Source organism: Physella acuta, unplaced genomic scaffold (genome assembly GCF_028476545.2).
Source record: "Physella acuta isolate Inbredline_101_S28 unplaced genomic scaffold, ASM2847654v3 ptg000890l, whole genome shotgun sequence".
In the NCBI taxonomy this organism is placed as follows: Eukaryota; Metazoa; Mollusca; class Gastropoda; family Physidae; genus Physella; species Physella acuta.
The window spans coordinates 591,807-619,219 of NW_026732407.1; the positions used below are offsets into that span (position 1 = coordinate 591,807).

At 35.2% G+C, this 27,413-nt stretch overlaps 1 protein-coding gene and 1 long non-coding RNA gene across 2 annotated transcripts; both read left to right on the forward strand.

Annotated features, from left to right (window-relative positions):
• Positions 1–1,225: 1,225 nt before the first annotated feature.
• On the forward strand, positions 1,226–2,566 carry LOC131952762 (uncharacterized). Its single transcript, XR_009388567.1, has 3 exons — positions 1,226–1,280; positions 1,997–2,079; positions 2,474–2,566. It is a non-coding gene; the product is annotated as an uncharacterized LOC131952762 (long non-coding RNA).
• Positions 2,567–2,822: 256 nt separating this feature from the next.
• Positions 2,823–26,803, forward strand: LOC131952761 (stimulated by retinoic acid gene 6 protein-like). The gene is made up of 15 exons (XM_059315586.1): positions 2,823–2,845; positions 3,853–3,886; positions 4,011–4,151; positions 4,303–4,418; positions 4,918–5,020; positions 5,249–5,354; positions 5,872–5,947; positions 6,390–6,465; positions 6,944–6,992; positions 7,633–7,753; positions 7,883–7,999; positions 23,531–23,694; positions 23,925–24,063; positions 26,023–26,078; positions 26,296–26,803. Exons 3-15 carry the CDS (start codon positions 4,011–4,013, stop codon positions 26,535–26,537), a joined length of 1,506 nt encoding a protein of 501 aa, XP_059171569.1. The 5' UTR covers positions 2,823–2,845; positions 3,853–3,886; the 3' UTR covers positions 26,538–26,803.
• Positions 26,804–27,413: the final 610 nt, after the last annotated feature.

Here is a 27,413-nt window from a genome sequence, read left to right on the forward strand (position 1 = left end):
ATATGGCAGGGATTTGTGTAAGGTTTTAGTGTCCTTATCGAGGTGTTGGGGGCCTCAACAATAAAGTGTGCACGGCGGTCACGCATGATTGACCTAAGTTACATAATACAGGTGATGTGAGACAGCCGTGTTCTGTTGGCGTCATTCTTCTGGAACATTCAGGTGAATGAACACACAGGTAGCGGTAAGTTCCAGGACAGATGACAGCTAGCAATAAGGGACATCCGACACAAATCCAGTAAGTTAAAGCTATTTTATAATGAGATCCATCAATTCTATGGGAAGGCGTTGTCTAGAGGTAGAGAACTAGAAAAGAAAAAAATATTTTAAAATCCCCAGATAAATTAAAATGGTATTTTTTTCTTGTTTCTTAGCTGGGAAAGAAAGTATGTTCGTACACTTTTTATATAGCAAATACAATTAATTAAGAATGTGTGCGTAGTAATATATAATATTTTTATTTTTCTTTTTGTTTAGATATGCATTGTTTATCAACATTTAAAATTCAAATTGATTATAAATAATTATTTTGTAACATTTTTCGGGCAAACGACTTACGGGCAAGTGTCCATTCGGACATTTGTCACATTCGGGCAAATAACCATTCGGGAAATCGGCCTTCTGGGGCAAACGGTATTCGGCAAACGGCATTCGGAAAACGGCATTCGGCAAACGGCATTCGGCAAACGGCATTCGGAAAACGGCATTCGGCAAACGGCATTCGGCAAACGGCATTCGGCAAACGGCATTCGGCAAATGTCTTTCGGGACTTTGTTGTACACCCAGATAGAACCTACAACCCCAGGGATTTGGGGGTCAGTCTCGAGGGTTCGGCGGAGATCAAGACACCCACCCGACTCCACTGATTTACGATCGAGTACAATCGAATTTCGTCAGTGCAGACGATAAATTTAATAGAGTTTGGTGAATGTGCATATGAAACTAGTGGGGCTCTGTATCTCCATTAAGCTCTGGTCTCCAACAAAGTTCAACTGTGGTTTTTAAAAAACTTAACAGCAACCTACAAAACCAGTGACCTTCAATTTTAACCCCATATTTCCTGCAAGATTTAGTTAAACGATATTCACTGAACCGTGTAGGTATCAAGTATCAAGTCCCGCATTTCATGGTTTGAATTTTTTTTTAAATTTTAGACTGCTATAGCTGGGTTTTTTTTCGGAGCTGAAGTATTTTATCTCGCCTGTTGTTTTAAAAAAATACATTTTTTTATCACCGCAGGTACCATGCAAGATTACCACCACTATATGTTGATCCCAGGTGTAAGACATGTTTTAATATTCTTCTTCAGTAAAACTATTTTTGTAATAGTGGTATCTGCCTTCAGAAATGTGAACAGAAATGAATGTGTCAAACAAAGCTCGTAGCAAAATGTCTAATTTTGTCAAGTGTCGTCTAGTTTTAAAACGGGGTAGGCTGTGAAAAAAAACTTCTTAATTAATAAGTTGTATTGTGTTTATATTTATGTTACGTATGTAAAGGATTTGAAATAGTGAAATGTCATTCAAAATCCAATATTTGAAAATTTGAAAAAAATATTTCAAGAGTACTTTCTGTTAAAAAACCTAGTTAGCTGACTCTATTAGAGTTAGCTAAAGAAGGATCAATAATTACATGATCAATATATATGATAGCTTTTTAACTTTTAACCTTGAGACCTCCACAAAAGATGTCCGCCGTTTCCATGGTAACTTTGAAGAGTCTTGGATACATGCAACTATTTTCCCTTACGTAGCTAACTTAGATATAAACATATAAACGAAAAATGAATGTTAATTAAGAAGATTTTGTCCCGTTTTCTTTATAGAGCCTACACCCTTAAAAATCGGGAGAAGGGTTAAGATGGATGGGCAAGGGGAGGGGGGGGGGGGACGAGGAGGTTAATCTCTTGAGGAGATCAGGCCTTTGAAGTAAGCGTTATACATCTCCCGCTATAGACAATGTATTATCAACTCATGTATATATTTTCTTATTTCAGTTGTTTATCCTAGCCGTGTTGGCCTTCCTGGAGAAGAGACAGCGACGTGTGGACATCTGTAGGGGTAGACCAGGGCTCATAGTGTAAGCAATTATTGTGAGAATAGTCGGTAGACCAGGACTCATAGTGTAAGCAATTATTGTGAGAATAGTTTGTAGACCAGCGCTCATAGTGTAAGCAATTATTGTGAGAATAGCTTGTTGTCGAGAGCTCTAGTATAAGAAATTATTGAGAGAATAGTTGGTAAACTTTGCTCATAATGTAATCAATTATTGAGAGAATGCTATACGCACAAGAATTAGGTATAAAGAAACTTATCTTATGTACCGATGATGTGGTTAGCAGAATCGGGATAAATGTCTTGTCTCGTGTCGTGTATAGCTGCAGTACTCTGCACATAGTACAGTAAAATTTGAGCTTAAAATTTGCTACAATTATAAAATAAAATGCACTTATGTCTAAACTGTATTTTTACAGGGCTATCCCGTGGCTAGACAGCTATGAGAACCGCTTTGCTTATTCTGTTATCTTTGGTATTGTGTTAGAATTGTTTACTGAACTGTTGAACTTTGTGAACAACGACATACCAAACTACGTGAAAGGCGAGTTTAGGTCTTCTATAAAATATCAAATATCTCAATCATAACTAAATCTACGACAAAGTCTAACCAATGAAATAAAACCTAAGCTATCACCTGACTACCTAGACCTTGTCATATCTCTTCCAGTTCTGTACCTTCAAGCCCAAGCCTTAGAAGTCTGTCTGCTGTGTTTTCCATTCTTTGCCTGCATCTCCAGCACCTACAGGGCGCTTGGTGCCGTCTTGTGTGTCGCCTACTCCATCATTTGGTTAGTAGGAAGGTTTCAGCTATAGAAATACGTTGTTATGATTCTAGTAGAAGCTTTTGTTTGTAAACAATCCTATTATGCTAATTACAGTAATGTGCGTGTGTGCGCGGGGTTGGGGGGGACCATTTGGATGGGAGTGGGAGGGTGATAAGTATTCATCTATTTTTGACGTCCACAATGATTCGGTATTTTAGAACCATCCCCTCCCCCTAGTCGAAACACCTCCATTTGAACGAACTAAGCACAAAAATGCAAAACTCATTTACTCATGCAATGGTTCGTTAAATCAATCGTCCATTTGTTTTATTCGTTCATTCGTTCACTCGTTCATTCGTTCATTCTTTCATTCGTTCATTCGTTCATTCGTTCATTCGTTCATTCGTTCATTCGTTCATTTGTTCATTTGTTCATTCGTTCATTCGTTCATTCGTTCATTCGCTCATTCGCTCATTCGCTCATTCGTTCATTCGTTCATTGGTTTATTCGTTCACTCATTCGTTCATTCGTTCATTCGTTCACTCATTCGTTCATTCGTTCATTCGTTCATTGGTTTATTCGTTCATTTATTCGTTCATTCGTTCACTAATTCGTTCATTCGTTCATTCGTTTATTCGTTCATCATTCGTTCATTCGTTCACTCATTCGTTCATTCGTTCACTCATTCGTTCATTCGTTCATTTGTTCATTCGTTCACTCATTCGTTCATTCGTTCATTCGTTCTTTCGTTAATTCGTTCATTCGTTCACTCATTCGTTCATTCGTTCATTGGTTTATTCGTTCATTTATTCGTTCATTCGTTTATTCGTTCACTCATTCGTTCATTCGTTCACTCATTCGTTCATTCGTTCACTCATTCGTTCATTCGTTCACTTATTCGTTCATTCTTTCATTAGCCTATTTGTTCACTCATTGTTTCATTCGTTCATCCGTTTATTTTTTCATTTATTCGTTGGTTCATTTGATCGTTCATTCGTTCACGCATTCATTCGTTTATTCATATACCACAGGTCATGTGTTTTAATTGGAAATTCCTTAATCCAAGTAAGTCGATTAGATTGTATACAGTTTAAATTGGATGCTATGCTATTTAACTTAAATTAATTGTAGATGCTGCTATTTAAATATTAGTGTGTTTTGTATTTCTAAACATGCCTTGATGTATTAGATGAAAGATGCTGTCTACAACAGAGAAACAGCTATCTTTATTGTAGTTGTTGTATCGCCGTTACTGTGTCACGTGGCTTTGATTGTGTACTGCTTGTACATTGTGTACAGATGTGTACACACAAAAACCTATTACACAAAGGTGGGTAACTATTTCCTTTATGGCATCATTCTAATATACATGTTAGCTTTATATCATCATAATACGACTAATGGAGAAGGAGGGTTCATAGATCTTTGTACCTGACAACCCTGTGACCTTGAAGTTTACCTGTCCATTTTCTACTCGCCAGAGACAATTGGGGGACGCCAAACCCCACCAGATGGCGCACGTGCAGTGGGTGTTACGTAAGTCAAAAGACAAGGCGGTGTTGTGTTATGGGCCAGGAGAAACGTTCGTATCACACATGTAAGTCTAGTCAAGTTAGTGTTATGTTATGGGCCAGGAGAGACGTTCGTATCACACATGTAAGTCTAGTCAAGGTAGTGTTATGTTATGGGCCAGGAGAAACGTTCGTATAACATTTGTAAGTCTAGTCAAGTTAGTGTTATCCCCCGAACTGTCAAGTGTAACTGTTCTGTGGCGTCAGACCATTTTTAGAGTTTTTTGTTTGCTTGATAAAATTGTCACAGTTGTGTATTGAATGAAATCAGAGACCCATACATGTATACATTTTCTGAAAGTATATTGGACAAGGAATCTTTTGATGAACAACTAATATGTTTTTATTATGTGTATGTTGAGAGCGACCTTGACATTTACAGGAACAGTAAAATTTGACTACTCAAACTTCTGTATATTCAATCCAACCTAAATCCACAAAAAAATTTTCAAACATCATAGAAGCTACATTTTTAGATACAAGAAGCTTGGTTAAACCACGAGTTATATTTCTATCTTCTTGCAGGAGAAAAAGTAAACGACTGCGTCTATTTACCAGCCTGCCATTTTTTAAATACCCCACAAAGATCTGCGCAATGGCATTTTTCCAGTTATGTGTTATATATCTGGTACGTCATCTCTCTCTCTCTCTCTCTCTCTCTCTATATATATATATATATATATATATATATATATATATATATATATATATATATATATATATATATATATATATATTTACTTTAAATATATTCATTCGGTGGGGGTTTTATTTTTTTTTGCATATTTTTTCACTGTACACATTGTTTACTTAACATCCGCTAATTTTTTCAATCTTTGATTGTTTTCTCTTTCAGATTACGCTTTACTTAATTAGGATTATAGCGAATGTGGATAAAATGCCTTTGCTAGATTTGCTGTTCCAAATAGAGTTCTTTAAAGACCAGGAAACCGTTATTAAATGTAAGAGTGGAAGCATTTGAATTCTAAAATAAATAATGTTATTTTCTGCACAAATTAACACTTAACTGATGTTTGGTCGATCGGTCACCGCTAGTGCTTAATCTGGCGATCTACCCTTTTGTTATTGAACATTTTAAACTTTAAATTAATTTTTATTGACTCGTTTAATAGATTAAAATGAGATGCTCATGCGTGGTAATTGGAGGCAACGTATCTGGAAAATGGAAATTTAAACGATATAACTGCTTTAAAACGGAGCCAAAATTGAGTTACGAGACTTACCACCAAGCGACATTGTGAATTGAATAAAAGCTAATAAAAACAATATGTGTATGGGTGGTTTAAAATAAAAATTCGAAATAATTAAATCGCAGTCCATTTGCATTAGACAGGAATTATTGAAAAATCGTATAGTTAAGCTAACTAACAATAAAAAATATAATTATCCGGAAATATTGCAATACTTTTTTTTCATATTTAAACAAATCTCTTTTGTTTTTTTTTCTCAAATTGTTAGCATCAATGGCTGTATCTTTAGTAGTAACAGACATAATTACGGTACTACATATCTTTATGACACTTAGGAACTACAGGTAAGCTTGTGTCTTGAGTTTTGTTGATACTTTTATAGACTTGGTCGGGTGTTGGTTGGAGACTATCTTTAGTTTGAGACGTCTGGAAACATTTTTGGAGATTTCTATGGCTTTGAATGGTCGTGTGTTTAAGGATGTTTTTGGCTTAGTTGTCTGAAATTTGTCTGAAACTTTACCAATCTGTATTTTTGCAGATACCACACTCTAAAACTTTACCTAACTGTATTTCTAGTTGTCTGAAACTTTACCTAACTGTATTTCTAGTTGTCTGAAACTTTACCAAACTGTATTTTTGCAGATACTACACTATAGAACTTTACCAAACTGTATTTCTAGTTGTCTGAAACTTTACCAAACTGTATTTTTGCAGATACTACACTATAGAACTTTACCAAACTGTATTTCTAGTTGTCTGAAACTTTACCAAACTGTATTTCTGCAGATACCACACACTAAAACTTTACCAAGGAGAATTTCACAACTTGCAGCAACCCTATAACTCCACAACTAAAGCTCTGGTAGGTTTCTCGTTTATTTATTTTAATATAAGCTTTGAGTTAAATACATTTTACTTTGAGCCATTTGTTTTCGAATAAATTTCAACATTTCAAATATTTCCAACTCTTTCTCAAACCCCTACTTGATACTTGTCTACAACACTTTCTTAAACCAACATGAAACGTGTCTACAACACTTTCTCAAACGTATATGAAACTTGTCTACAACACTTTCTCAAACCTACATGAACGTGTCTACAACACTTTTTCAACCCTACATGAAACTTGTCGACAACACTTTCTCAAACCTACATGAAACTTGTCTGCAACATTTTCTCAACCCTACATGAAACTTGTTTACAACACTTTCTCAAACCTACATGAAACTTGTCTGCAACACTTTCTCAACCCTACATGAAACTTGTCTACAACACTTTCTCAAACATACATGATACTTGTCTACAACACTTTCTCAGACCAACTTGAAACTTGTCTACAGCATCAAAACATGCGTTTTGCTGGCAACCAGCTAGCCTTCATGCTCTGGGGTAAGTCTGTTCTAGTCTTTTCTAAGTCTATTCTAAGTCTATTTTAGTCTATTCCAAGTCAATATTAAGTCTATTCTAGTCTATTCTAAGTTTATTCTATGTCTATTCTACGTCTTATCTAGTCTATTTTAAGTCTATTCTATTTATTATACAAAATACTAGTTTGCTTATTGTTTATGGTTTTTTTATGATACTTACAGATGTGCACGCACACACACACACACATACACACACACACATTTTATACACATGAATGTTTACGTATACATATTTCACAGGAAGGTGTCACACATTGAAGGTCACTGTGTCCGTTTCAAAATTTACTTAACTTTTAATGAAATTCCTTTTAATATTATTCAATTTGTTTACATCGTAAGCTGCTCATAAAGGGCTGAATGTCTGAGGTGTAGACTTGATACTCAAACAACGCCAATTTAAAACTTACCATTATAATACGAGTTTTGCCAAAACTCATACAAAGCAACTGAATTCTCTTTACAAATACACCAAACAAGTCAAAAAATTCCTAAACAAGTGTTGAAATAATTAACACTGTTATTTCTTTATTGTAACGCTCAAACAATATTAAGTTTTAGAAATATTAAAAGTAGAATTTAAGATAGTATAAATATTTTCTCAGGAATGGTTATATTGTTTATCATCTTTTCATTGGGGACATTTGCCATAGCGGAAATTATTTACTTGATAAATACGAATGACCTATGGGCAGAGGCTGCAAAGGATTTTTTCATTGCTATGTGGTAAGAATTCTAAATAAGAATTCTAAGTATGCTAAAATCTAATTATATTCAATATTTAAAAATACAACAAAAAAAAAACGACGATGTTTTATAAGTGTGTGTCATTAGTTACAGATATTTGTTTTACAGCTTCCCATTGACAATGTTGGTGTTGAATTACATCCAACTTTTGATATGTCGATGTTTTTTACTGCAAGAGAAAATCAGTACCACAGACAAACATCCGCCTCTCAATGTCAACAACAGGTAACTCCATCCTAACCTACAGGTACAGGTGTATTGCTACAGGTAACTTCATCCTTTTACAGGTGTATTACGATAGGTAAGTCCACCCTAACCTACAGTTACAGGTGTATTACGACAGGTAACTCCACCCTAACCTACACTTACAGGTGTATTACTACAGGTAACTACACTCTAACCTAAAGTTAAAGGTGTATTGCTACAGGTAACTCCACCCTTTTACAGGTGTATTGCGATAGGTAATTCCACCCTAACCTACAGGTACATGTGTATTACTACAGGTAACTTTACCCTAACCTACATGTACAGGTGTATTACTGCAGGTAACTCCACCCTTTTACAGGTGTATTACTACAGGTAACTCCACCCTAACCTAAAGGTACAGGTGTATTGCGACAGGTAAGTCGACTGTAACCTAGACCAAAGGTGTGGAACACTGTTTTTTTTTACGGGGAAAAGTTCGGTATCGTTCGGAACCTGACGGTCCAGGTAATGCTCCAGATTTAATTCGGGAACAAATAAGAGTTGAAAGGTTTGAATTTTAAAACTAATAAACATTTTACCCAGAACAATTTAAGGAACTCGAGTTCAGATAAATAGGTGAATGTGCATATCAGTCTCTATTTTTGAATATTTAAAAAAATTAAGTTGGCGTTAAATAAACTGTTCAAGTATACACATCAACCAGCGAAGCTATAAGGGAAAGTTGAAATGTTATTCAATGGCGTCACTAGATCGGGTGTTACTCGGTGTGGTAACTTATAGTTTCACCGAACCCGTTTGCTAATTTTCTATTTTTTTTTTGTTTGGTGTCGCCCTCTCCCTTACTATTTTATTATTTCAACAGGATAAGACAGTGTCTTGACAGTACAATTTACGATTTTCTAACATTTGGCGTCAACGCCTAAATGTCATGCCTTGAAAGACTACTAAATCTCTTGAATCCTTTGTTTACAGAAAATGCTACGAGCTGTTCCACTACTACAGCCTGTTTTCAAACTTTGGCATCGGGCTGTTCAGCTGTTTGAGAAGAGTTCTGTGGTCAGCAGCACTGGGTGCCATGTCTATGGGGCGTCTAGACCGGAGCATTTTCCCGAGAGATATGCTCAGCTACGACAGTGGTCAGTTCTATTTCATTTAGAAAGTCTTCTGTCATTTAGACCTGAAAGTCTTGTCATTTAGACATGAAAGTCTTCTGTATTGAGTCTCATTTATTGAAAGATGTTAAGTTAATGGTGACTATTTTCATAATTTTCTTCAGGATACTTGGCGTATGTCTCTATGTTGTATGTAGACAACGCCCACAACAATCCCAGCATGCGTGTCTTCATTCATCTCATCAACGTAAACAGGAGGTCAAGGTCACCAACTTTTGAGATAAGGTACTGGGATCATTGTCTGTGCTACATACAACATCAGATGCAAATATTACTCTTGTTTCTAAGAGACTATTTAAAATGTTTTTTCACACTTTTATTTTACTTTTTTATCCACATTTAAAGTCAGTTACCCCCTGTTCTAGAATCTGATGTTAGTCAGGATGGAGCAACAGTTTGTGGTACTAAATTTTAATTACCTAGTATAATATAATAATCCATACCGCTTTAAGATGTCGTTTTAATTTATTTTATTATATATATTACATTATATTTTTATATATATATATATATATATATATATATATACATATATATATATACACATATATATATATATATATGTAAATATATATATATATATATATATATATATATATATATATATATATATATATATGTATATATATATATATATATATATATATATATATATATATATATATATATATATATATATATATATATATATATATATATAACATGTCTCTATAGACATATCAAGTGTCTCCCTTGAAGAAGACAAAAAAACACGACTAGCCAGGATCAGATGGTTTCTGGCCTACACGCTGTTCCACAACCCCCAGCTGAGAGGGTTAAGGAAAAACAAATTGACAAAATCTCTGCTGGTGACCAATGGACTGACCCGGTACCCTGATACATCGGCTGCTACCAGATATAACTTACAAGATCTGGGTGGGAAAATATCACAAGACAACATGTCTGCTGTCTAGGATGTAAAGCAAAACTGTGACGATGACTGGCTGGAGGATAAACATTTGCAAAAAATTAAAATAAGAATTGTTACATAATTTTTTTTACAAAACTATTCCAATTTTAATTTGTTTTTAATTTTTAAATTTATAGACATAATTTACTTTTTTTAGAAATCCATGATAATGTTATTTTACAACTGTATAAAGCTATGTGGAAGGCGTGGCCTAAGGGCAGCGCTAGACTTTAGTGTCTCAAGTTCGAATCAGGGTTCAAGTCAATAGCACGTCCATGAGCGCACCCAGCACTGATAGATACCCAACTCACGCAGGGGAAAGTAAATGCGGCGGGGAATAGTGCCGATGTCACAGATACAGGTGAACTCTACTTCACTTTCCCCATGGACCGTCAGGTTCGAAAAGTGAATTTTCCTATTTTATACAGCTTCATATTTTGGTTGAAATAAAACTTTTGATACGCCGCATTGTGATGTTCGATGGTTCATGTTTTGCCTACTTTGTAATAATGTGATCGTGAGTAGTTGTATAATTGTGTGTCGCCTTCTAAAGCTTCAACAACGTATATCATGCCATACATTAGCTACAATCGTGTTTTAGACTATTCTAAAAACAAATATCTGTCCTCATCCTTTACCATGTTCCTATGTGTTACTAAACGCCAATCTTTAGAAGTTTGTCAGTCTTAAGGGGGGACCGGTACTTAATTTTTATTTTATTAAAGATCAGCAATTGAACATTGTCTACATAGCTAAAACAAAGATATTGATATGTTTTAAAGATAACATATCTCAAACATGTTGAGAACAAATGTTGAACCCCAAAAAGTTGAGTTTATATGTATTTTTATATGCAATTTTGTATGCTAAAAATCTCAGTACGTATAAGACATAATAATACAAAAAGTAAAAGCCACATTTAGAAATGGTTACAGAACAAACTGATAGAAGGATGTTTAGATTAAACACAAACTTTTTAAAATATGAATTTTTTTCAAAGTCACTTAGAAAAAAAGAGTCTTTGTGGAGAGACATGAACTTTAAACAACCATAAAAATTAAACAAAGAATGGTATCATTAAAAGCTTCTATCAGTTTGCAGAACAACCTATATTGTAAAGACTGTGCAAGTTTCACTGTATTCTGTAAGACAGTTTTTGAGATTTCTTCTTTAGAAAATTTGGAGTAGGCCAAAAAGTGTCAATGGCTATTTTTGTAAAAAATAAAATGTTATCAAAACTAGTCATCTATAAACACTAAAATAAGTATTTCAACACATTTTTTGAGTACAATAGATTAGTTCAAGTCATTGATAGGATGTTAGAGTTGCATTAGACTAATAAATATACATTGGCAAAAAGATAACAAAAATGCGATTTTTAAGTACTGGTCCCCCATTAAGACTGTAGTACGCTGCATACCTACCCTCTGTCCCATAACGCCCAATCTATAATAATGTCCTCTCTAGCAAGTAACTATCTCTTACTAGTCTAAATATCTGGAGTATCTGTCCACGATTGTTAGTATTGCAGCCTTGCTGTTTCTATAAGCTAGTACTCTAAACATTGATACAGAATACTGGGTAGTACAAACACCCTATAATATCTTACATGTCAACATACGGAAAGTAATAATAATACAAACAGTAAAAATAAATGATTCCCCATTACTTTAACTCTAAACAAAGTATAAATGTTGCCAATGAATGGTAAAAAGGTAACAATATGAAAGTGGCCTAAAGTATTCATATAGGGAGAGAAAATAATGGTGTCCATAAATTTACAACATGATTCGGTTGTTAGCAGTATTCGTTTTTTTTTAATGAAGTTTTTATTTTTTACACATAATGCAAAATAACGCAAGTTTTTGAGAATTTTTTTGAAATTTGTTCATAATGAGATACGGCAGGGATTTGTGTAAGGTTTTAGTGTCCTTATCGAGGTGTTGGGGGCCTCAACAATAAAGTGTGCACGGCGGTCACGCATGATTGACCTAAGTTACATAATACATCCGATGTGAGACAGCCGTGTACCGTTGAGATCATTCTTCTGGAACATTCAGGCGAATGAACACACAGGTAGCGGTAAGTTCCAGGACAGATGACAGGTAGCAATAAGGGACATCCCACACAAATCCAGTAAGTTAAAGCTATTTTATAATGAGATCCATCAATCCTATGGGAAGGCGTTGTCTAGAGGTAGAGAGCTAGAAAAGAAAAAATATATCATTTTAAAATCCCCAGATAAATTAAAATGGTATTTTTTTTCTTGTTTCTTAGCTGGGAAAGAAAATATGTTTGTACACTTTTTATATAGCAAATACAATTAATTAAGAATGTGTGCGTAGTAATATATAATATTTTTACTTTTCTTTTTGTTTAGATATGCATTGTTTATCAACATTTAAAATTCAAATTGATTATAAATAATTATTTGTTAACATTTTTCGGGCAAACGACTTTCTGCAGGTGTCCATTCGGATATTTGTCCCATTCGGGCAAGTAACCATTCGGGAAATCGGCCTTCTGGGGCAAACGGCATTCGGCAAACGGCATTCGGAAAACGGCATTCGGCAAACGGCATTCGGAAAACGGCATTCGGCAAACGACATTCGGCAAATGTCTTTCGGGACTTTGTAGTAGACCCAGATAGAACCTACAACCCCCAGGGGTTTGGGGGTCAGTCTCGAGGGTTCGGCGGAGATCAAGACACACACCCGACTCCACTGATTTACGATCGAGTACGATCGAATTTCGTCAGTGCAGACGATAACTTTAATAGAGTTTGGTAAATGTGCATATGAAACTAGCAGAGTTTCTTCCAGGCATCTCTTCGGGGGGGGGGGGCTTTTTGCCCCCCCCCCCCCCCCCCCCCCGAAAAATTTTTACCGCCCGCCCGAACGAAATGAAATTTATATAATTTATATAGAAAATATATACTTTTAACAGTGTCCGCCCCCCCCCCCCCCCCGAAGAAAGTCTACTGCCCCCCCGAAAATTTCAAGTGCCCCCCCCCCCCCCCGGAGAAAAAAGTCTGGAAGAAACACTGGAAACTAGTGGGGTTCTATATCTCCATTAAGCTCTGGTCTCCAACAAAGTTCAGCTCTGGTTTTAAAAAAGCTTAACAGCAGCCTACATACAACCAGTGACCTTCAATTTTAACCCCATATTTCCTGCAAGATTTAGTTAAACGATATTCACTGAACCGTGTAGGTATCAAGTATCAAGTCCCGCATTTCATGGTTTGAATTTTTTTTTAAATATAGACTGCTATAGCTGGATTTTTTCCGGAGCTGAAGTATTTCATCTCGCCTATTGTTAAAAGAAGTACTTTTTTTTAATCACCGCAGGTACCATGCAAGATTATCATCACTATATGTTGATCCCAGCTGTAAGACATGTTTTAATATTCTTCTTTATTTAAACTATTTTTTTAATAGTGATATATGCCTTCAGAAATGTGAACAGAAATAAATGTGTCAAACAAAGCTCGTAGCAAAATGTTTAATTTTGTCAAGTGTCGTCTAGTTTTAAAACGGGGTAGGCTGTGAAAAAAAAACTTCTTAATTAATAAGTTGTATTGTGTTTATATTTATGTTACGTATGTAAAGGATTTCAAAATTTGAAATAGTGAAATTTCATTCAAAATCCAATATTTGAAAATTTGAAAAAAATATTTCAAGAGTACTTTCTGTTAAAAAACCTAGCTAGCTGACTCTATTAGAGTTAGCTAAAGAAGGATCAATAATTGCATGATCAATATATATGATAGCTTTTTAACTTTTAACCTTGAGACCTCCACAAAAGATGTCCGCCGTTTCCATGGTAACTTTGAAGAGTCCTGGATACATGCAACTATTTTCCCTTACGTACCCTAACTTAGATATAAACATATAAACGAAAAATGCTTGTTAATAAAGAAGATTTTGTCCCGTTTTCTTTATAGAGCCTACACCTTAAAATCGGGAGAAGGGTTAAGATTGATGGGCAAGGGAGGGGGGGCGAGGAGGTTAATCTTTTGAGGAGATCAGCCCTTTGATGTAAGCGTTATACATCTCCCGCTATAGACAATGTATTATCAACTCATGTAGTTTTTTTTATTCCAGTTGTTTATCCTAGCTGTGTTGGCCTTCCTTGAGAAGAGACAGCGACGTGTGGACATCTGTAGGGGTAGACCAGGGCTCATAGTGTAAGCAATTATTGTGAGAATAGCTTGTACACCAGGTCTCATAATGTAAGCAATTATTGTGAGAATAGCTTGTAGACCAGGGCTCATAGTTTAAGCAATTATTGTGAGAATAGTTTGTACACCAGGGCTCATAGTGTAAGCAATTATTGTGTCAATAGTTTGTTGACCAGGGCTCATAGTGTAAGCAATTATTGTGTGAATAATTGTAGACCAGGGCTCATAGTGTAAGCAATTATTGTGTGAATAATTGTAGACCAAGGCTCATAGTGTAAGCAATTATTGTGTGAATAGTTTCTAGACCAGGACTCATAGTGCAAGCAGTTATTGTGAGAATAGTTTGTAGACCAGGGCTCATAGTGTAAGCAATTATTGTGTGAATAGTTTCTAGACCAGGGCTCATAGTGTAAGCAATTATTGTGTGAATAATTGTAGACCAGGGCTCATAGTGTAAGCAATTATTGTGTGAATAATTGTAGACCAGGGCTCATAGTGTAAGCAATTATTGTGAGAATAGCTTGTTGACAAGAGATCTAGTATAAGAAATTATTGAGAGAATAGTTTGTAAACTGGGCTCATAATGTAATCAATTATTGAGTGAATGCTATACGCACAAGAATTAGGTATGAAGAAATTGATCTTAAGTACCGATGATGCGGTAAGCAGAATCGGAATAAATGACTTGTCTCGTGTCGTGTATAGCTGTAGTACTCTGTACATAGTACAGTAAAATATGAGCTTAAAATTTGCTACAATTAAAAATAAAATGCCATTTATGTCTAAACTGTATTTTTACAGGGCTATCCCGTGGCTAGACAGCTATGAGAACCGCTTTGATTATTCTGCTATATTTGGCATTGTGTTAGAATTGTTTGCTGAACTGTTGAACTTTGAGAACAACGACATACCAAACTACATGAAAGGCGAGTTTAGGTCTTCTATAAAATATCCAAATATCTCAATCATTACTAAATCTACGACAAAGTCTAACCAATGAAATAAAACCTAAGCTATCACGTGACTACCTAGAACTTGTCATATCTCTTCCAGCTCTGTATCTTCAAGCCCAAGCCTTAGAAGTCTGTCTGCTGTGTTTTCCATTCTTTGCCTGCATCTCCAGCACATACAGGGCGCTTGGTGCCGTCTTGTGTGTCGTCTACTCCATCATCTGGTCAGTAGGAAGGTTTCAGCTATAAGAAAACGTTATTTTGATTCTAGTAGAAGCTTTCGTTTGTAAACAACCCTATTATACTATTTACTCAAGACTACAAATGGTTGCCAAAAGTGTGTGTGTGTGTGCGGGGGGGGGGGGGGGGGGGGGGGTTGGAGACCATTTGGGTGGAAGTGGGAGGGTGATAAGTATTCATCTATTTTTGACGTCCACAAAGATTCGGTATATTAGAACCATCCCCTCCCCCTAGTCGACACGCCTCCATTTGAACGAACTAAGTACAAAAATGCAAAACTCATTTACTCATGCAATGGTTCGTTAAATCAATCGTTCATTTGTTTGATTCGTTCATTCGTTCACTCATTCGTTCATTTGTTTACTCACTCGTTCATTCGTTCACTCATTCGTTCATTCGTTCATTAGCTTATTTGTTCACTCATTGTTTCATTCGTTCATCCGTTTATTTGTTCATTTTTTCGTTGGTTCATTTAATCGTTCATTCATTCACGCATTCATTCGTTTATTCATATACCACAGGTCATATGTTTTAATTGGAAATTCCTTAATCCAAGTAAGTAGATTAGATTGTATACAGTTTAAATTGAATGCTATGTTATTTAATTTAACTTAATTGTAGATGCTGCTATTTAAATATTAGTATGTTTTTTTTATTCAAAAACATGCCTTGATGTATTAGATGACAGATGCTGAGTACAACAATACAACTATCCTTATTGTAGGCGAAGTATCGCCGTTACTGTGTCACGTGGCTTTGATTGTATACTGCTTGTACATTGTGTACAGATGTGTACACACGAAAAACTACTTTACAAAGGTGGGTAACTACTTCCTTTATGGCATCATTCTAATGTACATGTTAGCTTTATATAATCATATTACGACTAATGGAGGAGGAGGGTTCATAGATCTTTGTACCTGACGACCTTGTGACCTTGAAAGTCATCTGTCCATTTCTACTCGCCAGAGACAACTGGGGGACGCCAAACCCCACCAGATGGCGCACGTGCAGTGGGTGTTACGTAAGTCAAAAGACAAGGCGGTGTTGTGTTATGGGCCAGGAGAAACGTTCGTATCACACATGTAAGTCTTGTCAAGTTAGTGTTGTGTTATGGGCCAGGAGAAACGTTCGTATCACACATGTAAGTCTTGTCAAGGTAGTGTTGTGTTATGGGCCATGAGAAGCGTTCGTATCACATATGTAAGTGGTTTAAAGTTTTTCAATATAGTGAGTATGTATATTCTCATACGGACATATATGAGTATATAAGGTACACCTTTTCATATAAAATGTATCACTTGTGTATATGATTTATAATTCCATTCATTGCAGGAGAAAAAGTAAACGACTTCGTCTATTCACAAGTCTACCATTTTTTAAATACCCCACAAAGATGTGCGCACTGGCCTTCTTCCAGTTATGTGTTATATATCTGGTACGTCACACCTATATATGTCATCTTAGCGAGGTAATTTTTATGCATATTGTATGTGAATTGGCCAACTTTATTTACGAATATCATGACAAGATTTCCCACTTTAAAGATAAGCCCATGTTTTTGTTTATTTAGTTTTATTGTCATATCGACAATATTTGAAATCATTTTATTTTGTAATAGTTGTATAAGTGCTTGTTTTTACGCATGCCATTTGAAGTTTACGTGCCCGATAACCTGTGGATATTGGAGGAGATGATAAGATAGGAAGTAGTCTTAACATTAAAGTTGTTTATAGAAGACACAAACACAGAGAAAATGAAAGTTTTCGGTGTCCTAAATCAATAAAACAATAAATTTGATAAAATAAAAGAATGGAACTCGACACGGATGAGGAAGCCACTGCCTATCCATTCTTTACCCACGTGTAATTAAATAAAATCTAACAGTCGACTTTTCATTTAAACTTTGCAAAACATATTCTCTAGTCAAGTAACCTTCATGGATATACTCCGAAACATGTAGGGGAAGCAAAAGTAGCGCTTAATTATTACAGTTTTGCAAGAATGAACATAAAATCCTATATCCGACAGTTGTTGTTGTTGTTAAACTTGTGTTTACGTATTACTTCGTGCTATTGATAAATCAATTAAAACTTAAATTGTACATATCATTTATTGCTAATTTTTTTTATCCTTGATTATTTTCTATTTTCACAGATCACCTTCGTTTTTATTTTTATGATTGTGAGTGTGGATTCTTCATTTTTCGATTTTCTAAGTGAACTTTTCCAAACGAAACTTTTTAAAGACCAAGAAATTATCCTGAAGTGTAAGAATACAAACAATTGTATTCCATTATAGATTAGATCTATACTATCCCGCTTCAGGTTTATATACAATAAAGTGTAGTTTGTTTCGCCATCTTTTTACAATGCTGTATACGGAGTATAGGAGGAAGTTATGTCTGCTTGTATGTGGAGGGGTACAGGGGTACATGATAACTTGTATAACGGTTTACTTCAGTGACATCACTAGGTCAGGTACAACCGTTGCCACACCCCTATGTCACCCATCTCCATAAAAATGTGTATATATATATATATATATATATATATATATATATATATATATATATATATATATATATATATATATATATATATATATAAGTCTGGTGGTAGTGTGTCAGTCAGTCATTCAGTCAGTCAGTCGTTCCGTCATCGCTATAGATTTGGAATCATAAAAGTAAACATCGAACCATGCAGTGGTTTTATATTGCATCGCATTGTCTTATTATAAGTACTTGAGTAGGGCTTGTTTATATAACGACTTAAATTTATTTTTTGATTGCCGCAGTCTTTACTCTTTCGCATAACGTGAAAACATATTAAATGTCCAAGAAGACATTATTGTTTGAATATTATAATTAGCATGGATTGATAAAAGGCACTGTGGTAGGTAAAACACGGTTGTTTTAAATACTGCCTTTTGTTTATTTTATGGATAAGTTGGAGTATCATAGTCGTTTACTAAGTTGAATCAGGAGGTTCCTTTGTGTTTGCGTCTGTTTTTTCTTATATATATATATATATATATATATATATATATATATATATATATATATATATATATATATATTGAATCAGTGATTAAGAGGTTATGCTACTTAGCTACGCCAGTGTTAAGAACTAGAACATAATTTTAATTTAACAATATCTGCGAAAAATTGATAACCTAATTATATATTATAACAAAATATTTATCTATTTTAGCATCAATGGCTGTATCTTTAGTAGTAACAGACATTACTACGGTACTACACATCTTTATGGCACTAAGAAACTACAGGTAAGCTTGTGTCTTGAGTTTTGTTGATACTTTTATAGACTTGGTCGGGTGTTGGTTGGAGACTATCTTTAGTTTGAGACGTCTGGAAACATAGTTGTCTTGTGGAGGCTGTATCTTCGGCTAAGTTTGTCCAAATTTTGTTGAGATTTCTATGGCGTTAGATGGTCGTGTGCTAAAGGATGTTTTTGGTTTAGTTGTCTTAAACTTTACCAAACTGTATTTATAATTGTGTAAAACTTAACCAAACTGTATTTATAATTGTCTGAAACTTTACCAAACTGTATTTATGTAAGCCCTGCTAGGGGGGAATACCTTAAAATCTACCCTTCTAGGCTTAACTAACTAATCTGTCCGGTCAGTGCAACCGTGGTAGAACCCACAGTGGTTAAACCCTAACCTTAGTCTAAATAATAAGCTACTAAAATAAAACAAAAACTTTTACAGTTAATAAAATTTATTTATCAAGAATGACTAATATAAATTTATTCAACAAAATATGGAACCAATAAATAAATAGATAAAAACTGCTGACACAAAACAGACAAAACAAAACCAAACAAAACAGTTTATATACAACAAAACATTACGTTCGACCATTTGCTGGTGTTGCTCCGACTTATGATGTCTAGGATGGTCCAGGCCCTGACACACAGAAACCTCCCTTCATCCATTCTCGACATCCAAAAGTCCACACCAAACAAAACACTACGTAAAACCACTTCGTACAATACGTTACGTACAAAACAATACGTACACAACAAACTTTTTACACCAAACAAAACAATTCATATATAACAAAACACCCAGCCAAGTTGCCCAAGCAACCTCACTGGAAGGGGGGGGGGAAGAGAAAAAGAAAAGGAAAACATAAGAAAAATGCATGGTAATGGCAGATATATACATAAATATATACACAAGTTCAAAATGCTACCTACTACTACTATCTAGCTAAAGCCTCGAGTAAAACTAATCCTTACTATACAATTCTAAAAGCAATTCTCAAAAACAACTAACCACTGTCTAAAGAAGAACTAGCAACTTAAAAATAACGTGTAAACAAATTCATCGTAGAACCAATCTTTCCTACACAAGGAAGCCCGAAGCCATTGGTCTACCTAAACAATATCCATATTGATAACATTAAAGTTAACACACTCCGCTAAGGCCCCAATGAAGGCAGACACAAAGCAAGCGATACTCAACATGACGTTGCACGAAACAGCACACACATTAATTTTAAACAACCTATTAACTCGAGGCAACTAAAATATACTAATCTAATTACTGTCTAACCAACTGACTATTGACTAAGCCAATCCTAGTCAATAACAACACATCATAAAACAATCAAGTAAATGCACACACGCATTCACACTAGTTTAGGAAACACTCCTAAACACACTGGCCTAAACCACGTGGTCCGAAACACACGCCAAAGGGTTTAGAAAATACATTTTAATTCAAAATAACAAAATAACACACCACGTGCATACCAGACATGCCGATGCTCACTATCTCGTTTTAGACGAAAATGAAAGAAAACGAGAAACATCGTCAGTCGCATTCATACAAATCACATAAAGATAAAGTATAAAAAAACAAATACCTCCACGCGTGCGGTGCGCCACGCAGAAACCTGCACGACCTACATCTCGCCGCGGGTCAAAAAAAAGGAAGAAAATCACTCCGAGCGATCATTTTATACTGACCGCTTCGAGCGGAAGGGGGACCCCGTGCTGTTCCCCATTGGACCACCATGCACTCCCAGATTCGCAACAAATAAAATAATACAAAAAAATCCATTCACCCGCTCACATTTATAATTGTCTAAAACTTTACCAAACTGTATTTATAATTGTCTGAAACTTTACCAAACTGTATTTATAATTGTCTGAAACTTTACCAAACTGTATTTATAATTATCTGAAACTTTACCAAACTGTATTTATAATTGTCTGAAACTTTACCAAACTGTATTTATAATTGTCTTGAACTTTACCAAACTGTATTTATAATTGTCTGAAACTTTACCAAACTGTATTTATAATTGTCTGAAACTTTACCAAACTATATTTATAATTGTCTGAAACTTTACCAAACTGTATTTATAATTGTCTGAAACTTTACCAAACTATATTTATAATTGTCTGAAACTTTACCAAACTGTATTTATAATTGTCTGAAACTTTACCAAACTGTGTTTCTGCAGATACCACACACTAAAACTTTACCAAGGAGAATACCACAACTTGCAGCAGCCCTATAACTCCACAACTGAGGCTCTGGTAGGTTTCTCGTCATAAAGGAGTATTTAATTAAATTTTGGGTTAATTACTTTGACTTTAAATAATTTGTTTTCCAAAAACAATTGAAACTTTTCAAATATTTCTAACACTTTCTGAAACCTACTTGTCTACACCACATTCTCAAACCTACATGAAACTTGTGTACAACACTTTCTCAAACCTACATGAAACTTATCTACAACACTTTCTCAAACCTACATGAAACTTGTCTACAAACCTACATGAAACTTGTCTACAACACGTTTTCAAACCTACATGAAACCTGTCTACAACACTTTCTCAAACCTACATGAAACTTGTCTACAACACTTTCTCAAACCTATATGAAACTTGTCTACAAACCTACATGAAACTTGTCTACAACACTTTCTCAAACCTATATGAAACTTGTCTACAAACCTACATGAAACTTGTCTACAGCATCAAAACATGCGTTTTGCTGGCAATCAGCTAGCGTTCATGCTCTGGGGTAAGCCTATTCTAGTATATTCAAGTCTATTCTAAGTCTATTCTAGTATATTTTGTTTATTCAAGTATTTTCTAAGTCTATTCTAATATATTTGTCTATTTTAGTCTATTCCAAGTCTATTCTAGTATATTTTGATTATTCAAGTCTATTCTTAGTCTATTCCAGTATATTTTGTCTATTCTAGTCTATTCTAATTCTATGCTAAGTCTATTCTAAGTCCATTTTAAGTCTATTCTAAGTCTATTCTAAGTCTATTCTAGTGTATTCCAACTCTATATTAAGTCTACTCTTAGTCTATTCTTTGTCTATTCAAAGTCTTTTCAAAGTCTATTCTAAGTTATTCTCAGTCTATTCTTAGTCTATTCTAAGTCTATTCTAAGTGTAGTCTAAGTCTATTATAAATCTATTCTAAATCTATTCTAAAACTTTTCTAATCTATTCTAAGTCTACTTTAAGAATATTCGAAGTCTATTTTATTATATAAAATACGAGTTATTAATTCATTAATCGTTATTTTTGTAAAGTAACACTAAAAATATTAAACTATAGTAAAAGTAAAAATAAGAGTAAAAACATAATTTCAGGTATGATCCTATTGTTTGTCATCTTTACCTTGACCACATTCACCGTAGCAGAAATTATCTACTATATTAATATAAATAACCTGTGGGCCGAATTCGCAAAGGAATTTTTCATTTATTTGTGGTAAGGAGATTTTTAAATGCTGACATCCCCCCATAGACCCCTCTGTATATATATATATATATATATATATATATATATATATATATATATATATATATATATATATATATATATATATGTATATAATGCTGGGAAAAATTGACCCCCCCCCCCATGACACGATCCTGGCTACGCTACTGAATTTCATACACCATGTAGAGTGTTAAGTTCTGATGTAGAAGCATATAATTAAATGTAAATGAGTTTATAAAATAGCTGATTAGTTTCATTATTATTAAGTGATATAATAATACCTTATTAGATGTTTATTTTACCTTCTGATTCCTACAGTTTCCCATTGACAATGTTAGTGTTGAACAAGATCCAACGTTTTTTCTGTCGACGTTTTTTACTGCAGGGGAAAATCAGTACCACAGACAAACATTCACCTCTCAATGTCAACAACAGGTAACTCCACACTAACCTAAAGTTACAGGTGTATTACGACAGGTAACTCCACCCTTACCTAAAGTTACAGGTGTATTACGACAGGTAACTCCACCCTAACAGTTACAGGTGTATTACTACAGGTAACTCCACCCTTACCTACGGGTGTATTACTACAGGTAACTCCACCCTACCCTACAGGTGTATTACTACAGGTAACTCCACCCTAACAGTTACAGGTGTATTACTACAGGTAACTCCACCCTAACCTACAGTTACAGGTGTATTACTACAGGTAACTCCACCCTAACCTACAGTTACAGGTGTATTACTACAGGTAACTCCACCCTAACCTACAGGTGTATTATGACAGGTAACTCCACCCTAACCTACAGTTACAGGTGTATTACTACAGGTAACTCCACCCTACCCTACAGGTGTATTACGACAGGTAACTCCACCCTAACCTACAGTTACAGGTGTATTACTACAGGTAACTCCACCCTAACCTACAGTTACATGTGTATTACTACAGGTAACTCCACCCTTACCTACAGGTGTATTACGACAGGTAACTCCACCCTAACCTACAGGTACAGGTGTATTACGACAGGTAACTTTACCCTTACCTACAGGTACAGGTGTATTGCAACAGGTAACTCCACCCTTACCTACATGTGTATTAAGACAAGTAACTCGACGCCAAGCGAGATAATTAATTAAATCTACTTGTACTTCAATTTCAAATTTTATATAATAATTTGGAGCTATATGGCAGCTTATTCATAAAAGTAATGTATAATTTATTTCATACGCTCATACAAGGAATGTATAATGTATTTCAAACTTTTTTTTTTACCACAGAAAATTTTACGAGCTGTTTCACTACTACAGCCTGTTTTCAAACTTTGGCATCGGGCTGTTCAGCTGTTTGAAGAGAGTTCTGTGGTCAGCAGCACTGGGCGCCATGTGTATGGGGCGTCTAGACCGGAGCATCTTCCCCAGAGATATGCTCAGCTACGACAGTGGTCAGTTCTCTCTTATTTAGAAAGTCTTCTGTCATTTACTCCTGAACTGAACTGTCGCACATCACAGCCGAATAAAAGACTGGCTCATTTAAAAATTAAGAGATTTGATAATTTCATTTGACCTGTATGACGAGAGCAAGCTTATTACGGTTGATAGATGTTTTTATACCAGCTAATGAAGACGAAAAGAGTATACGTAAAATATTTAGTATGTTCTCTGTTTATTCCAGGATACTTGGCGTATGTCTCTATGTTGTATGTAGACAACGCCCACAACAATCCCAGCATGCGTGTCTTCATTCATCTCATCAACGTAAACAGGAGGTCAAGGTCAAGCACCAAATCACAGTCACCCACTTCTGGTACCAGGTACTTGTGTTTTTACCTTTGTCCTCTACATCACATACAAATATACCCCATGTTTTTACCTTTGTCCTCTACATCACATACAAATATACCCCATGTTTTTACCTTTGTCCTCTACATCACATACAAATATACCCCATGTTTTTACCTTTGTCCTCTACATCACATACAAATATACCCCATGTTTTTACCTTTGTCCTCTACATCACATACAAATATACCCCATGTTTTTACCTTTGTCCCCCACATCACATACAAATATACCCCATGTTTAGTCTAGATCAGGGGTATCCAAACTACGGCCCGCGGGCCAGATGCGGCCAGCGAGGTTCTCTTACCAGACCCGCGGCGATCTTTTCGTCCACGGAATGAATGTTTGTTAGAGGTGGCTGAGAGACTTTGTCCAGAAAATCCAAAACAATTTGAAAATTTAGCTTTGGGTGCAAATACCATTGTCCCCCGTGTTGTAGACATTGGTGAAAACATCGTGACTCAAATAGCGAAAAATGCAAGCAAATTACGCCATTTTTAATTGCAGTGGATGATTCGCTGGCCAGCTGTTCCACCTCTAACCTGCTTATGTTCATTAGAGGTGTGGATAAAGACATGAATATAACACATAACATGTATGGTACTGTACTGGAGATTAGAACTGATTAGAACTTGGACTTGACTAACCTCAGTTACCTGACTTTAGCTGGACGAAAGAACATGAGTGGCATAAGGAAAGGCTTGGTTGGACAAGCGAGGGAGGAAAACATTTTACAACCGATGTTCCTGTACTGTATTATTGACCAGTAAGCTTTGTGTGCTAAATATATGGACACAAGCAATGTACTGAATCCTGTGGTGAAGATGGTGAATTTAATAAGGTCACATAGGCTCATCCATAGATAGTTCAGAGACATGTTGAAAGATACAAAGACTCGCAAGATTTACCATATTTCACAGCAGTAAGATGGCTAATTTGCGAGAAAGTTCTGAGCAGAAAGGAAGTAGGTGACTTCTTGGAAAGTAAAGGTAAGCTACAGCCGTTAATGTCAGATGAAGAGTGGGTATATAAATTAGCCTCTGCTGCAGACATAACTAGTCATTTAAATTTTCTGAACCTAAATCTACAAGAGAAGGAAATCTAGTTTCTGATCTATACACCCGCATAAAGGCCCTTAGATACAAACTTGTCATGTTTTTGGAACAAGTACAAGCCAATATCTTGACGCACTTTCAGCAGTGCAAGGTCTTTACGGCTTAAGCAACCACTGAGTTCCCCCTCGTCATTTGATTGTGAGATCATCAAAGACCTCCAGCTCCAGTTTCAGTAGCGGTTTTCTGACTTGGATATAAAGGCAGAATAAATAAGACTGTTTCAAAACCCATTTGACGCAAATGTGGCCAGTTGCAAAGATGAACTGCAGCGGGAGGTTATTAGAGGCACGTTCACAGAAGGGCGGGTGGGTTTTTATAAGTTTTTACACAAGGAAGACGTTCCTAATATTAAAACTAATATACCAGTGAGAACAAAAGTTTTCAAGAAGGAAATACGCGAAGAACAATTTGAGAACAAACTTGGACCTCGAGTGTGTTGTTGGCCCCCCACAGTGTTTCTTTCAGATTTTTTTCTTCGTGGGGATACTTGAAATTTGTATATATATATATATATATATATATATATATATATATATATATATATATATATATATATATATATATATATATATATATATATATATATATATATATATATATATATATATATATATTTCATTGGGGAGGAAGGCGGTAGACGTTCCCCAGGGGGGGGGGGAGCTCAACCATCCCGAAGAGGAGCCTTGAAGAAACTCTGATATTTAATAGTTATTGCGGCCCTTGGGCTGAAAAGTTTGGAGACCCCTGGTCTAGAAGCTTGTAGTAAATAAAGAATACCTTAACGTCTTTCGTTTTTTTTCATCCGACTTTCTAAAGTCAGGTACCCTCATTATCAGAATCTGATGTCTGTCACGGGGGTGCGGCAATTTGTGGTACTACATTTTATTTACCTTATTACCATCTTCAGACAATAGAAGATCATCAATACACACACACACACACACACGTATACATACAAACACACACGTATACATACACACACACACACACACACATATATATATATATATATATATATATATATATATATATATATATATATATATATATATATATATATATATATATATATATAACATGTCTGTATAGATATATCAAATGTCTCCATTGAAGAAGACAAAAAACCACGACTAGCCAGGATCAGATGGTTTCTGGCCTACACCCTGTTCCACAACCCCCAGCTGAGAGGGTTAAGGAAAAACAAATTGACAAAATCTCTGCTGGTGACCAATGGACTGACCCAGTACCCTGATACATCGGCTGCTTCCAGATATAACTTACAAGATCTGGGTGGGGAAATATCACAAGACACCAACCTGTCTGCTGTCTAGGGTGGTTAAACGTGTCTGTAGTGTGGAAATAGTTAAACACTGGTGTGGGAATAGTTAAACATGTCTGTAGTGTGGGAATAGTTAAACACTGGTGTGGGAATAGTTAAACATGTCTGTAGTGTGGGAATAGTTAAACACTGGTGTGGGAATAGTTAAACATGTCTGTAGTGTGGGAATAGTTAAACACTGGTGTGGGAATAGTTAAACATGTCTGTAGTGTGGGAATAGTTAAACACTGGTGTGGGAATAGTTAAACATGTCTGTAGTGTGGGAATAGTTAAACACTGGTGTGGGAATAGTTAAAAATGTCTATAGTGTGGGAATAGTTAAACACTGGTGTGGGAATAGTTAAACATGTATGTAGTGTGGGAATAGTTAAACACTGGTGTGGGAATAGTTAAACATGTCTGTAGTGTGGGAATAGTTAAACACTGGTGTGGGAATACACGAAAGGGGAATAAACCTCTATAATTGCTTTAAACGGCTTACACTGTATTAATTCCCCTTTACTGCAAAAATAAACAATATTTAGCTTCGTGAAATGTCATGTGAAATTTCCTAATTCATTTTTTTTGGTTATTTCAACAATACCTTTACTTCAGTTAAAGCTCATTTTAATGAACATGTTTTGTCTTTTAACTAAATTGTGTACATAAAAATTTGAAAAAAAAAACCTTGAGATATTTTATAAAACTATTTTAATATCAAAATGTAAATGTATAACTTAACCTGTCAAACCATTCGTTCAACTGATGACGTCATGGATGCTTACAGTAAATGATGGAGGCTGATGATTACATTAACATGACAAATAAATTAAATATGCAAAATGATGGAAGCATATCAAATCAGAATTTTATGATTGTGTAATGCAAA